This window comes from Polyodon spathula, chromosome 10, assembly GCF_017654505.1.
Source record: "Polyodon spathula isolate WHYD16114869_AA chromosome 10, ASM1765450v1, whole genome shotgun sequence".
NCBI classification, from domain to species: Eukaryota; Metazoa; Chordata; class Actinopteri; order Acipenseriformes; family Polyodontidae; genus Polyodon; species Polyodon spathula.
The window spans coordinates 8,057,757-8,072,567 of record NC_054543.1 but is presented as its reverse complement, the minus strand read 5'-3'; the positions used below and the strand labels follow the sequence as shown (position 1 = coordinate 8,072,567).

The window sequence follows — 14,811 nt, the reverse complement described above, 5'->3', positions numbered from 1 at the left end:
AATCCCACAAATGATCAGGCAGGGGAGTGGAGGCCACGGACCCTAACCCATGTTTCTTCCCCCTTCTTTCTCTCCCTCCCTCTTTCTATCTCTTTCTTTTTTCTCTCTTTCTTCACACCACAGGGAAAAGTTTGAAACGGAAGTAAAAGGCCCACGTTTTGCTAAATTGAAAAACTGGCACAATGGCCTGTCTGCGCAAATCCTTAACGTTTAGGGTTATGTTTGAGATTTGAAAAGGAGGAAAGGGAGCGAGTTTGAGGAGGAGGAGGGGAGTAGTTCTGAACTGGAGAAGTGTTTAGCCCCCATGTTGTGGGTGGTTTGAGAGCTAATCAGTTTTGCAAGTGCTTGTCATCAGTCTATTCTCTGTGCTGTATATCCCTCTGCATTGTAACGCAGTAGTGCTCGGCTCCTTTAATTGTTTAAGCTGTATTTATTTAGGGGTTTTTTTTTGTCATGGTATAAAAAGATATAGAGCTTCTGATGTTTTTTCTTCCTTCCTAGTTTGAATGTTCAAAATAAATGGATAGATTTGGGCAGGCTGTCCCTTGTTGCGAAACATTATGTATTGGAATGTAACACCTTCCCCACCACCACCTTTTTAGACTGTGCCTTTCACTTGATCTTATTTTACCTTGTCCATTTATACTCTAAGGGCCGCTAACCAGAGCTTTAAAATCCATTTGTTTACTTGCACGAACAAAGCTTATCGCTGGCCCCACCTTTTAAAATCTGTTAATGTTCTTTGCTTTGATTTAGGGGTATTAGAATAGGAGCTGGGTTGTGTTGGGCGTGCACTTGCTAGCATTTTAAAACACACTTTCCTGCTGAAGATTCTTTTCTGGAGCCCAGTGTTTATTCGATGAAGTCTCTAGATCCAGTGTGCTCATGTCGAAGAGCTTCCCTCTGTCTGTGTGTCTGTCTGTGCTGTGGAGGACACGCAGAGCAGAGGGAGGGAGGCAGGCTCTTGTACTCACTGTGAGCAGCACGCCACCTCCCTGTTTCAGAGACTTCCAACACTGCTTCAGCTCCACCATGATCGGACACGCCATTGCAGCTAATAAGAGGCAGGAATGTTTTTTTTTAAATGCTGGGAAATACACCTTGAAAGGAACTCAAATGTACATCAAAGTACCTTTACTTTTAATTGGCTGCTAAATGAGGCCCAAAAACACAAGTGTAACCATTACAGCAGCATTTTGTAAAAAATATTTGCTTCTAACATTTATATATTGCAGGGCAAATTCAATGAAAAAGGGGTGTGTGTGGGGGGAGGGGGGGGGGGAGGTATATGTTTTACCCAAAGTATTATGGAAGACAGGATTTATTACAAATGAATCAATCGCTTGAATGAAGCTGATAAAACATGCTGCTGTTTTGAGATTATTGCTAAGGCACTTACAAATAAACAATTTAATCACCCGCCTGTTCATTAAACAAAAACAAACAAAAAGTTTATTTGTGATGCCTAAGGTGTTTTAGCCAGCAGAGACTAAAACGAAACAACCTGCTGCCAGGTGGGTAGGCATTTTTGAAGTCTGAAGAGCACAATAACAGAACTGCTCAATTGCTTTTGACCTGGAACCAATACACTCATTTCATTTGCAATCTGCCAGATACTGGTCAGCTAATAAGATCAAAGGATAGAACGGGGCTCAGCCTTTGAATCAGACAGCTGGCACGCCCAATTTAACTACTTTTCAATTCTTATCTTGCTGTTGTAGCAACCATATTTCAGATATTTCGCTTAAAGGTGTACTTTTTAAAGGCGTGCCAGCTAACATTTTAGAAGCCAGTGGCTTTCGGTCTGTTTTCAATCTTCTATGCTCATTGCTGAGATGACGTTTTTTCTCTTTGTTTCTGCTTGTGTGCTGTTTATAGCAGGTATAGTTAGGCTCTCCTACTCGCTGTGTGAAAGTGTCACATTTATTGTGGATTTGATCTTTCCTTTTCTATTAACAAGGAAAAGCAAAGGTGAAATACTTTTAATGAATAATCAACTTCTATAGAAACTATCACACCCTCAAGCAGAGCTGAAGGTTTTGGTAATACTGTGTAGTAATCAGATCGTAGGCTGAGGGGATTTCTTTTCTTCATCCATGAAAGTTTGTGCGGAATGAAAAGCCGTTGAATGAATCGGTGAAGGGCAGTGCAGGTTTGTGGAAGTAGAATTATTTTCTGATGTAAAGCACCTGTATGGAAAAAAAAATAAACAGCTGCAGTTTAACTGCTGGAAAACTTCAGTTGGTAGAAACTGCATGGCTCGACTGCAGCTTAGCTGCCCTGTAACAGCTGTAGTTTTAAGATCAGTGTAATTCTATTATATTGCGTTTTACAGTCCAGTTGATCCACAGTCTAACTACACTTTTTTTCCAGTTTCCTCTGCAGTTAAACTTCATTTACTTTTCATATGGGTGGGCAGTCTGTTATAGTCTGTGCTTAAACTCTATCGGTGTGGGAGAAAATGATTTTATAAAAATTAAAGATCTAGAATGAATTCAAACCCCTGACAAGCCCAGTTTTCAAGACAGCAGTGAGGATGCTGGTTGATTTGACCGTACAGCGGTGTGTAGCAGGTAATATTGACACTGGTCAGTTTTGTCATTCTGCCAAAGTGCCCGTGGGTTATGGGCGATTCCGATATAGGTGGTTGGTACAGACTTGTGTAAAGGGCTGTAAACTCCTTTGTCTGGAAGCTGGAAGTGGGGTTCGTTGTCACTAGAAGTGTGCTGACACTCGTACTCGTACTCCAAACACCTTTAAAACTGATACATTTTACCCTTAAGGATATACATTTGAATTCCTCACCAGAATGACCCAGCACACGATAATGCACAGGCAGGTTTGTGTTGGTGGTGGGTTGGATGTTGGGTGCTCTCCTAAAGGTTTGTGCCGATACTCTCCACTATTCAAGCACTGCTATATTGGGGGGGATTTTAAATTGAGGGAATAAGAAAAGATCAAGGAAAGTGTTGGACTCTCATCAAACTATAAAAATACGTTTCAGTGATTGTGTTTTCAGTACGAAGCCAGTTACCTGTTTGGGGTCGTGCTTGCCTCTCAGATTTCCTCCTGTTCAGAGGGAGTGTTGGGTTAGCTGATTGGACTGTCCCTATCAAATTCGAGGTTGGTCAGAAGTTATGTAGAGTACCTGCCAAAAAAAAAAAAAACATGCAACTTTATACAACAACTTGCAAATAAAATCTTGTTATAACATAAAAGCGGTTGACAATTACATGAGCCTTGTGCACCAGGACACGTTCACTACTTTGTTACAAAGCTTCAAACCCCAGCACCCCTTCATGTTTGGGGGCTCCCAGCGAGCTTGCGAGGCACCGTACCCCTCGTGGATAGGCGGGGATGTCGAGAGGTTTGCATGCAATCTCTATTTGACTTTTCTGCTGTAGCATCAAAATCACCCTGTATATAGTGGCATGGTTCTTCTGAAATAAAGGATATTATTAAAACAACAAAGAACTCTGTGGCTGTTGTGGAGGTAGTTAAGAATGGGGACCAGGAGGGGACAGGGGTGTGTTATATGTCTCTTCTATGGTGCTACTCAAGCAGACTTTCTCTAACATTTCCTCCTCTTTGTTGAAATCGCCTCTGGTGATGCTGTTTACATTTAATATTGCTATTCATAGAACTTCAAGAACTGTTTTAAGAAATGTTTTGTTAAGGGGCCAGAGTTCCTTGGTGACATTCTCTCAGTTTTCAGAGACTCTGTATAGATGTGTTTTCAATTAAGGACTAATATAATGTCATCACAAGTTCTTGACTCTTTTGTTAACTCAGATGGGGACTCGGGGGTGTGCCCTCCTATCACTAGCAGTCTGATTGAATAGCACCATAGAACAGCACCATAGAATAGCGCCATAAAATAGCACCATAGAATAGTGCCATTGAATAGAGCGGCGCTGTATCTTCATTGATTGAGTCTTGCCCTTCCGTATCTTCTCTGTGAGGTGTTGAATCGTTCAAGGTGGTTCTGAGTCCTGATGTTTAAGTAGCAGCCGGTCTGCACACTCTGAGACATTTCTCAGATTAAAAGGGGACACTGAACTGCTAGAAAAAGCAGGCTGGGGTCTCATATTTAGTTTAAAGCTGCTGCCCCTGGTAATAGAGGCAAATGCTAAACATTTATATTTAAACAGCAAAACGCAGAACCACGAGGATGCTTCAAAATAAACAGGTTGCAAAACTTATTATCCAAATCAGAACCGTCACACTGTATTGACCCCACTGATAATTATCTGTGACGTTCATAACTAGTACAGTAGCCTCCGCCTTCACGAGCCCACCCTTGAACTGTAGTGTTACTGTAATAATGATTTTTATTATTGGGCAGCTACTGTAATTGGTGATGCCATTTGTATTAAAGAGCAGTCTGGGCCAGACCAGGTTTTACATTCATTCTGTGAGCTTCTATACATGTGTCATTAACGGCTTTGAGGATTACTAAACAAGGAGGAGCAATTTATTATAATTTCCATTTCTGACACAAACTGTTATAAAGGTTTTTTATACATGCCTTTAGTCACACTGCATAGCTATAGAATGTTATTATTAATAACGGCAGTATGAGATTGCTTGTTACTTCCTTTATAACATATTCCTAAATATGTTACTGATTATTTATAAGCATTGGCTAACTGTTTTTTAAATGGAGCCTGGTGGCCAAGATTGCTTAGGTTCTTCCAATCCAGCCCACACCCCTCCCTCCTGCCTACAGCACTGTGAGTGTGAGGAATAGTTACTGAAAGAGGAGGACGTAGCGCAGGAGCAGCTGTATTAGTTTCCATATCCCTGTGTTCAAAGTTTAATCATTGCTCATTTCAGGAATATCACAAAGCATAGACTCACTAGTTATTTATAAGGTTTGATTTTGATGGGTTGAATATCGTTTGAAAGCGTGTCATTTTTCTATAGACTTGACATTAAAAAATGAAATTCCCTATACTCCAAATCGTCACAGCTTTCTAAGAAAGCCATAACAGCCAACAGACCAGAAATAAACAAACTCACACAATTTATGCTGGGGCTGGTCAGAAGTTTTCAGCTTTAAAAAAATAATAAAAATAATGTATAATTGTAATTGGTGTTTTTATCCTTACGAAAATGTTTTGCTAATGATTTGGAGTAAACAGCTTTGAGAGTCTGCTGTAGTCTAGAGGTATTTAATTCATTGAAACAGACAACACGGGGGCCCAGTAAGACCCCCAGCGGGTATAGCAAATGCTTTAGAACAGGCTGGAGGCTTCGGGAAATTGAGAGGAGATTCAGGGAGGGTACAAGGGAAGCGACACGCTGGTGAAGAACAGCACAAGAGGCTGGTCTACTGTATGGAGTTTATATGAAGATGTGGCACCTTTCTATTGCTGAAAAAATAGCACCAAAGAAAGAAAGAGAAAAAAGAAAGAAAGAGAGTCCGTGATTAGTAAGAGAAGAAGCTGAAGCTGTGTCAAAAGACCTACCAGGTAATTCTGCTTGTCTGGTTGTGACATAGGGAAACTCCTTAGGGCTGCTGTGGGCTTCTTGATTAATCTTTTTGTATTGACTTGAATAGTAAAGCTAACCTCCTTTCTTTTCTCTGCTCTTTGATCCCTCTATCCCTCGCTGTGGAAGGGGCTGCTGTCTGCACTGCATGCTGGATATAGAGAGTGTGTGTGCGCGTGTGCTTGTGTGTTCAAGTGATTCTCTTTCCTCCACCTCTCTCCCTCCCTCCATCTCTCCCTCCATGCCTCCTCTTCATGCAGGCCACTCCCTCATTCCACACACGGTTTATGCAAACAAGAGCTTTTTAGGCACTATTTTGGAGCGAACTGTTCTGTGCCGTTGTGTGCGGAGTGTCATAGGGGATCCAAAATGGCACCCAGAAATACTCCCAGAACCTCCCCTTTCTTTTTCAATTAAACACTAGTTCCATACACCTCATTCCAGGCCTTTGTAAATATTAGAAACACATTGAAAACTCTCATTCATCTTTTTCACTCCCAACAAAGGAACAGTGAACTGAGACATTTCTAGAGACACAGACAATATGGTTTTAGCTGCATGCCTAGAATGCTTTGGAGAGCGATGTATTCTAGCACATTCTGCACTGAAGGTTTTTAAACACATTGGGCTAGATTCTCAAAAGCTATTTACTCCATACAGTCATTAGCGCAATGTGTATAAAATACAATTCTAAAAGAAACTGGAAACGGCGCGAGTCTGCTTACAAGCCCCTCCGTTAAATATTGCAGGGTTTTTTTTTTTCTTTCAGGTTTCGCATCTTTTTGCAGGGCGTTTTTACTTTATTGAGAAATAATGCTAACAACAATTTGGAGAGCATAGTTTAGAGAATCTAACCCAGTAAGTTCACAGCACAGCTTCAGAAGGAGTATCAACTACTTTACTTTGGTCCGGTTTCATTCTCTTCCCAGTCTAAAAGTTAAAGTTCTCACGCCCAAGCTGTTGCACTCTTTTCATTACATGTGGCAGGCAGCTGCACACAAATCAGAGGCATTAATAGGCTTTAAAAAAATCAACCCTTCAGCTACGCAGTGACTCAGATAAAGGGTGGAAATGCTGAAGGCAATGCTCAGCTCAGTACACCTCCACCCGGCGTACGCATTATAGTTTTTCTGCATTTAGTGCTCAAGATTCCTTCGTTTTTTTGCTTGTATTCCTGTCGGCAGCTGGTTTTGTAGTCAGATTAATGCGGAACGGGTGTTAGCTAGTAAGCGGGAATCGAGCTGTCTGTTTGTGTGTCCAACACACCACGGTGACTCCATCTGTCCAGTGCTGTCCTGTCCTATGTGTCTCTCTCTTTCTCTGTCTGTGTCTCTCTCTCTCTCTCTCTCTCTGTCTGTCTTCCATGCTCCATGCCTTGGCGTGTTTCGGTGTGTGCTGACCATGCTGTGATTAACAAATCAGGATGTGAAGAGATCATTTAGCTGTTGTCCACCCCTCAAGCAAACAACGGTGTGGGGGGGTGGGGGGTTAGACAGAAAGCTGTAAATTGTGGTACCTAGAACATCTAGTAGTCCTACACTTCTAAATATATATATATATATATAGATATATATATATATATATATATATATATATATACATACACACACACACACACACACACACACACACACACACAGTGCCTTGCAAAAGTATTCAGACCCCTGACCAATTCTCTCATATTACCGAATTACAAATGGTACATTGAAATTTCGTTCTGTTTGATATTTTATTTTTAAACACTGAAACTCAGAATCAATTATTGTAAGGTGACTTTGGTTTTATGTTGGGAAATATTTTTAAGAAAAATAAAAAACTGAAATATCTTGCTTGCATAAGTATTCAACCCCTGTGCTGTGGAAGCTCCCTGTTTGCACCGATGAAAGAAATTGCCCTAACGAGGACACAATTACCTTACCATTGGCCTCCACCTGTGAACCATTAAAGTTGCTGTCACATTTTCTGGATAAAAACCCCACTGTTGAAGGATCATTGGTAAGGCTGTGAATCTGAAGGAAAATGAAGACCAAAGAGCATTCTACAGAAGTTAGAGATAAAGTAATACAAATGCATAGATTAGGGAAAGGGTACAAAATAATATCCAAATGTTTGGATATCCCAGTGAGCACAGTTGGATCAATAATCAGGAAGTGGAAGCTGCATCACACCACCCAGGCACTGCCAAGAAAAGGCCGTCCCTCAAAACTCAGCGCTCAAACAAGGAGACTTGTGAGAGAAGCCACAGAGAGGCCAACAATCACTTTGAAGGAGCTACAGAGTTCAGTGGCTGGGAGTGGAGTAATGGTGCACCAGTCAACCATATCAAGAGCTCTGCATAACACTGGCCTGTATGGGAGGGTGGCAAGAAAGAAGCCGTTACTCAAAAAGTACCATCTGAAAGCACGTCTGGAGTTTGCCAGAAAGCATGAGAGTGACCCAGCTGCGATGTGGGAAAAGGTTTTGTGGTCAGATGAGACCAAGATAGAGCTTTTTGGCCAAAACTCAAAGCGCTATGTGTGGCGCAAACCTAACACTGCCCATGCCTCAAGACACACCATCCCTACAGTGAAGTATGGTGGTGGCAGCATCATGCTGTGGGGATGCTTCTCATCAGCAGGGACTGGGCACCTTGTTACAATTGAAGGAAGAATGGATGGAGCAAAATACAGGAAAATACTGCAAGAGAATCTGCTTCAGTCTGCTAACAAACTGAAGCTTGGGATGAAATTCACCTTTCAAGAGGACAATGATCCCAAGCACAAGGCCAAAGCAACATTGGAGTGGCTCAAGAACAAAAAGGTGAATGTCCTACAGTGGCCCAGTCAAAGTCCTGATCTCAATCCCATTGAGAAGCTGTGACACTACTTGAAAATTGCGGTCCACAAGCATCGTCCATCCAACCTGAACAACCTGGAGCAAATCTGCCAAGAAGAATGGGCCAAAATCACTCTGACACTGTGTGCAAAGCTGGTACATACTTACCCCAAAAGACTTAAAGCTGTTATTGCAGCGAAAGGTGGCTCTACCAAATATTAATGTGTGGGGGTTGAATACTTATGCAAGCAAGATATTTCAGTTTTTTTATTTTTCTTAAAAATATTTCCCAACATAAAACCAATGTCACCTTACAATAATTTATTTTGAGTTTAAGTGTTTAAAAATAAAATATCGAACAGAACGAAATTTCAATGTACCATTTGTAATTCAGTAATATGAGAGAATTGGTCAGGGGTCTGAATACTTTTGCAAGGCACTGTGTGTGTGTGTCTATATAATGTAAACGATCCTTTCACTTTTCACGTTCATTGCCCCTTTAAATAGACCCAGGACACAAAAATTGATTTTTTACGTCGCTGACGCGCACTTTTTAATAAACTCAGAAATGAAAACAAAACAAACACCTAGCTCCCTCTTGGAGCTCTGACTAAACATAGACTGGTTCCTCACTAAACCACAGGACGGCTAAGCCGTTTACCTGTCACACGAAAACTCAAACTCGCGTTCCACACAATACCTTCCTTTGATACGACTGCTCTCACGTACACACAGTCGGGCTCTTTCCTCAGCAGCAGCCTGGAACAGACTGGCTGCCTCTCTTATACCCTGCACCTGGCTCTAATTTACAACTACCATCAGGTGCAGGGGATTACTAAACATTAAACAATTACACAATTAAACCCCATAATACCCAAATGTGCATTCTCACAAGGTTTTTAGCAGGGAAGGATTTTAACCCCCTCCCTGGTACCTTACATATATATATATATATATATATATATATATATATATATATATATATATATATATATATATATATATATCTATATATATATAATATATATAAATGACTAATAATAACTTCAGTGATATACAGCTAGGTAGCTCAGTAGGTGTTTGAGATTATCTCTCGCTCTCACATCCTTTTACTCTGATCTCTGCTAGGGTAGCGTTGATAGCTCGAGCAGTGCCCAGCTTGCTTTATTTCTTCCCTAAACTAATAGTTCCCCCCTGACTGTCCTGGCGCTGCATGTGGTTTGGTTGACTCCCTCACCCCTTGCACGCCTTTAATCCACATTGCTGGCAGTAGTAAGAGTGTGCAGGAAATTCCCTCTTAAATGGACGCTAACCAAGGATTTAAAAAAACAAACAAACATTGACCTCTCTCTCATTAGCACAAGTGCAGAAAGAATAAGATAAGGACTTGCAAAGAAAGTCGTTAGGCTAATGAGAGAGAGAGGAAAGGACATGTGATGTGTTTTAAACCCCTTTAGATCTGAAGGTGTTTGCAATAGAATCAGATATTGCAAGCCTGTGTGTGGTTTCAGATGTCTGCATGCAGGGCTGCACTAACTGCGGAGAGGGCAGATTCCCTATGTTGTTCAACGTTCCAAGTAGACTTCGGCCAGTAGAGGTCGCTGTTCTGTAGGTCTCAGCCCAGCCTAGCTGTGGGCCTTGACTTCCCCTTCCCTCCCAACTTTCCCATGTGCCGTGGCTGAGAAGGAGAGATATGGCTTCTTCTGTGTATATGTTTTTTAATAACCAGTTAAAGGGATGCTTTGTGGCACCTACCGTTTCTGAATATTTAATTTCTTCCCTGTTTAGTATCCTGTTATCCCTTATAAAAGTATCCCATTGTAAAAGTATAGCAAAGTGTAGTAAAGCATAGTGAAAGCACGGTAAAGCATTGGGTAGCATTGTTAAGAATGGCAAGGTCCTGTCTGTCTGCCTGCCTGTGTTTCTTGCTGCATTGCTCAGTCTCCTCTCTCTGTTTTTGTCCAGCCTCTATTGCTGGTACTCTCCCTGTCCTCTCTCTGTTTTTGTCCAGTCTCTATTGCTGGTACTCTCCCTGTCCTCTCTCTGTTTTTGTCCAGTCTCTATTGCTGGTACTCTTCCTGTCCTCTCTGTGTTTTTGTCCAGTCTCTATTGCTGGTACTCTCCCTGTCCTCTCTCAGTTTTTGTCCAGTCTCTATTGCTGGTACTCTCCCTGTCCTCTCCCTTTCTGTCTGTGCTTCCTCCTACCTCCCTTGCCGACAGACGCACACAACTCCGACACGCAAAACTTGTGAGAACTTAACCACACACACACACACACACACGATGAATCCGCAAAAACTTGTGAGAACTTAACCACACACACACACACACACACGAGTGATCGCGGGTACAATTCCTTATGAGATTCCCAGCTGATGTTTCTGTTTGTGCTACTATTGGTTTTTTACCTGCCAATGTGGTCTAGCTTCGTTAATTTGATGTATATAAGACAAACCAGGCATGCTTTTTTTTTACACTGTGCCCTGGTGTATAACACACACACACACACACACCAGTAAAAGCACAAACCCTAAAAATGATAAATACCGTTGCAAACCAGTCTGGAGTTCTCACAAGGTTTTTAGTCAGTTAAATTCACAAGGCCTGTTGCTGCTAGATGCCTACCCTCTGCCGCACCCCCCACCCCTCCCTGACTCTTGTGTACACTCTGGTTCCTGAAAATACTTTACCCCCATCTCTGCCCCCACCCATCCACCCACCACCCCAGGATGACAGTACCCTACTGGGAGATCGAAAGCTTGATCCTGACTAATCTTTTATTTATTTTCTTATTTTAATGTTTCGCTTTTCCCTACTGTTAGCCCTGCATGGAGCTTCATTTGCTGTTATGATTGGCGTATTGCTGTATTTTAAATGTACACGCAGTGTTTTTTTTTGGTTCTTGGTATATTTTGTTTTCTTGCAGAAAGGGTGACTTGTTTTTTGTTTTTGTTCATTAATTTATAATGTACTAGTATTCCTTTGTCGCAGGTTATCTGTGTGCCCAGTTACTAAATGCTCCGGGGTTTTTCCACACTTTGAAAATCTTCTGAGAATAAAGGGCTGGTATTAAAGTCTGTTTTTATGAATTATACAAAGCTTGATATTCCTGAAACTGTTCTAAGCTGCTGATGGTTTCCTTAACAACAGGAAAGAACAGTTTCATAAATATCAGACTTCACTGTATTAATAAAAACAGAGATTGAAAATAAATATCACTTTGAAAAACAGTTCCTGGTCTTTTTTAAAAAAAAAACCTCCTTTCAGGTTTCTGCATTCCTCCAGTGTTCCATTTCAATTGATAGAATCAGATCTTCACACCACTGATTCTGAGTCAGGTCCCCATTGGAGCTGATCAGCCTCATCTGCACTTCTTCTCTGAGAATGCAGATCCCCCACTCAGAATGACACCAAATTAGAATCATTTGAGCACACCTCCAGGGCTTTGAATAGGAACATGTTTTTGTTGGAAATATACATCCTAGCTTTCCTGATCACCTCTGATGTCACTGTCACCCAGGTCCACTGCTAAATACACCCAACTCCCAACAGCAGGGATGGAATAAGGCTCCCGTTGTATAGCAGTATGATCCATTTCTGGTTTTACAATAAGTTTAATTAGACGCACCTGAGCTTGTTACCTATACACTCTGGCTAATAAAACATGTATTAAAACCTGGAATGGATGAAACTGCTATGCAGTAGGAGTCTTATTTCCATCCCCTGCTATAAGTACATTTGCAATAGCTGTTTCTATATTTGCTATTAAACCACCAAGTGTTTGCGATAATTCAGGGAACATAATTGTCATTTAATACACTAGAACGCTGAATTAAAATGTTGGGTGTGGAGTCCAGGTCAAGCACACTGTGACTGAGAGAGTGCACAGTGTTGTTCTCTCCAACTATAGGTTTCATGCATTTTTAACTGCACTTAACCTGCCTTTTTTTTTCATAAATGGAATTTATTTTCAAGAGCGACTTGTGGTGAGTTGAACCTCCCCTTTAACAGGTGTGCAAAGCTTTCAGAAATCTGGACCAACAATATTTAATGACTCCCCCCGCCTACTCTTTCAATGAATATCTGCATTGTCTGGTACAACAATGATGCTTCTGTTTGCATGGTATCATTTGCAAGTTTTTTTTGTTCTTTATTTCAGTTTTTGTTACTTATACATAGGGTGATTAGAAAGTAAGTTTACTACATCAATGCACCATGTCAAAGACTTACTTTCACCCTGTGTGTGTGTTTGTGTGTGTGTGTGTGTGTGTGTGTGTATATATGCATACATATATACTGTGTATGTATGTACGTGTGTGTGTGTGTGTGTATAGTTATTTATTTCTATATTTGTCCTAAGAGGTTAACTTCTCTTTTCATTATAACATAACTCTTATCCAGTACTCCTAATGAGCATGCTCCAGTGTCCACAAGCCCTGCCCTTGATACTCTGCCTGCCGCTTCGGCCAATCAGCTTGCTTCTGCTGCACAGAACCTGGCCAATCAGGTGTCCCCTCAGCCTCCGGCCCCTGCAGCGCCCGCTCACCAAAGGTAACGGCTGATTTGAGTTGAAACGGCTGATTTGGGATGAGTCTGTGTCTCTGAGATGGGATGTTTGCATCGTGCGGCAGTGTTTGAAATGTGCTTCGGACACGCATTGGGGCCGCATTACAAAGCATTCACCATCGTGCTTGTTTAGCACCAATATGTTTTCTATAAACTAAACGAAACATTGATATTTATTGCTTTAAATAATTGACATAAGAACATTAGAAGCCCTGTCTTAAAGGATCCCAGTGATTCAGCATCAACAACATGAGTAGGTAACCCATTCCACACCCTCACTATTCTCACCAAGGATGCAAACTTTACCCAGTAGTGAATGCTTTGTGGGTATGGCCAGTGGTGTGGTATGGATGTTGCGTGTGTAAATTATGAGCATGAAAGGTGTTTTGAACGAGGTGGTAAGTCTTTGAAGCACTGCTTTGTGTTGAAGTTCTTACTGCTGTTGTACTGTGTGTGTTCCTTCCCTATCATTCTCTATTGCTGTTTCAGTTTTGATTATTATTCGCCAGACTTGCTAACTATTCTAACGCATAAAGGCTTCTGAAAATGGGGGGGAGCATTATGAAAGTTCCCCTTATGAAAGTGCACCATAGTAAAAGCATATAACTAGAGGCTTCAGTGCACAGCGCAACGCTAATATGCTTCCCCGCCTCACTTCTTTTCAAAAGCCCTTTTTGTTTTTGACAATAAGACAATAGAGAATTATACAGAACACAACAATATAAGATATGAAACAGGTAAGTAGTGTCCCTCTTGTTTTCTGGGCTGTAGTTTGTTAATGAAATAATCAAGTCGTTCATTAACAGTCAAACCCAGCCCGAAACCAACCCTTCTGGTAATTACAATGAGAATAAGGGAAATAACAATTCCCTGTGCTCACCGGTTGCTGAATGTTCCATTGCAAATTCAATCAGAAAGTAACATACAGTTTGTGTAACACAGAAGGCATTCCCAACACTGATCCCTCATTTCCATGAGCATTCAGCACGACGATGGCCGTTTGGGGGGCAGAGAGACTCCAGATGGATTCAATAGCAACACCCGGAGAACCTCAGAGAGGTGACCCCAGTATCAAATACGCGGTTACCACAGAGAGCCCAGTCGCAGAGCGCACACACACACACACACACGTTTGCATTCCTATATTTGTGGGGGCTTCTCATTGGCTCTCACTGTATTTTTATTTACTATTTCTAACTCCAGTCAGGCATAACTCCACACAGGGTGAAAGTCGACAACAAACTAAATATTTTGGCACATTTTATTTTTTTAAGGCATGTTTATAATTCTTAAAAAACATGTTTTACAAAGTGGGGACGTCCCCACAATGTCGTTTTACTATCGAGTTACTATCTTTGTGGAGACATTTTCTCAAATGTTGTCCGCACATTGATAATAAGACCTGCCCACACACACACACACACACACTGTGCAGTGTGAGCTAGCCAACACAGGACTATTGTGTGCCAGCAGAAGACCAGGACCACAGTGTGAAGATTTATAGGTGTAGCTCTCAGTCCAAAACTGGCAAAAGCAATACTACTATCTACATCTCTCTCTCTCTCTCTCTCTCTCTCTCTCTCTCTCTCTCTCTCTCTGCGATGTCAGCAGTACTGGCTTGTGAAAATAATATTAATAGTAATTATAATTTCATATTAGTGTCCCTTTCTGCAGTCTGAAGTTCTGCAGTCAGTCTGACTACAGTATTCAAAGGGATCCAGCCACTGTAACCTCACCTCCTCTTTCAGGAGATCTGTGAAGACATCCTTCTGAGACCCCTCAAAAAAATAAAGGAGAAAAAAATAGCTAAATACACCTCCGACCAATCAAACAACTACAACTGGTGTCCTTTGATAAAGAATAATTTGTTTTAAAAATCATTTTAGGATATGTTAGCACATGCTAAGGATTCATGCTGTGAGGGTAGCTTAGTTTGCT

At 41.3% G+C, this 14,811-nt stretch overlaps 1 protein-coding gene across 3 annotated transcripts in view; it reads left to right on the top strand.

Annotated features, from left to right (window-relative positions):
• LOC121321775 (LIM domain-binding protein 3-like) overlaps positions 1-3,471 on the top strand; it is a 31,976-nt gene extending 28,505 nt beyond the window's left edge. For all 3 annotated transcript variants that reach the window (XM_041260938.1, XM_041260939.1, XM_041260941.1), the window contains one exon: positions 124-3,471. In XM_041260938.1, the coding sequence (XP_041116872.1) occupies positions 124-214 (91 nt within the window). In that variant the 3' untranslated portion in view covers positions 215-3,471. The remainder of the gene's footprint in view (positions 1-123) is intronic.
• The last annotated feature ends 11,340 nt before the right edge of the window (positions 3,472-14,811 follow it).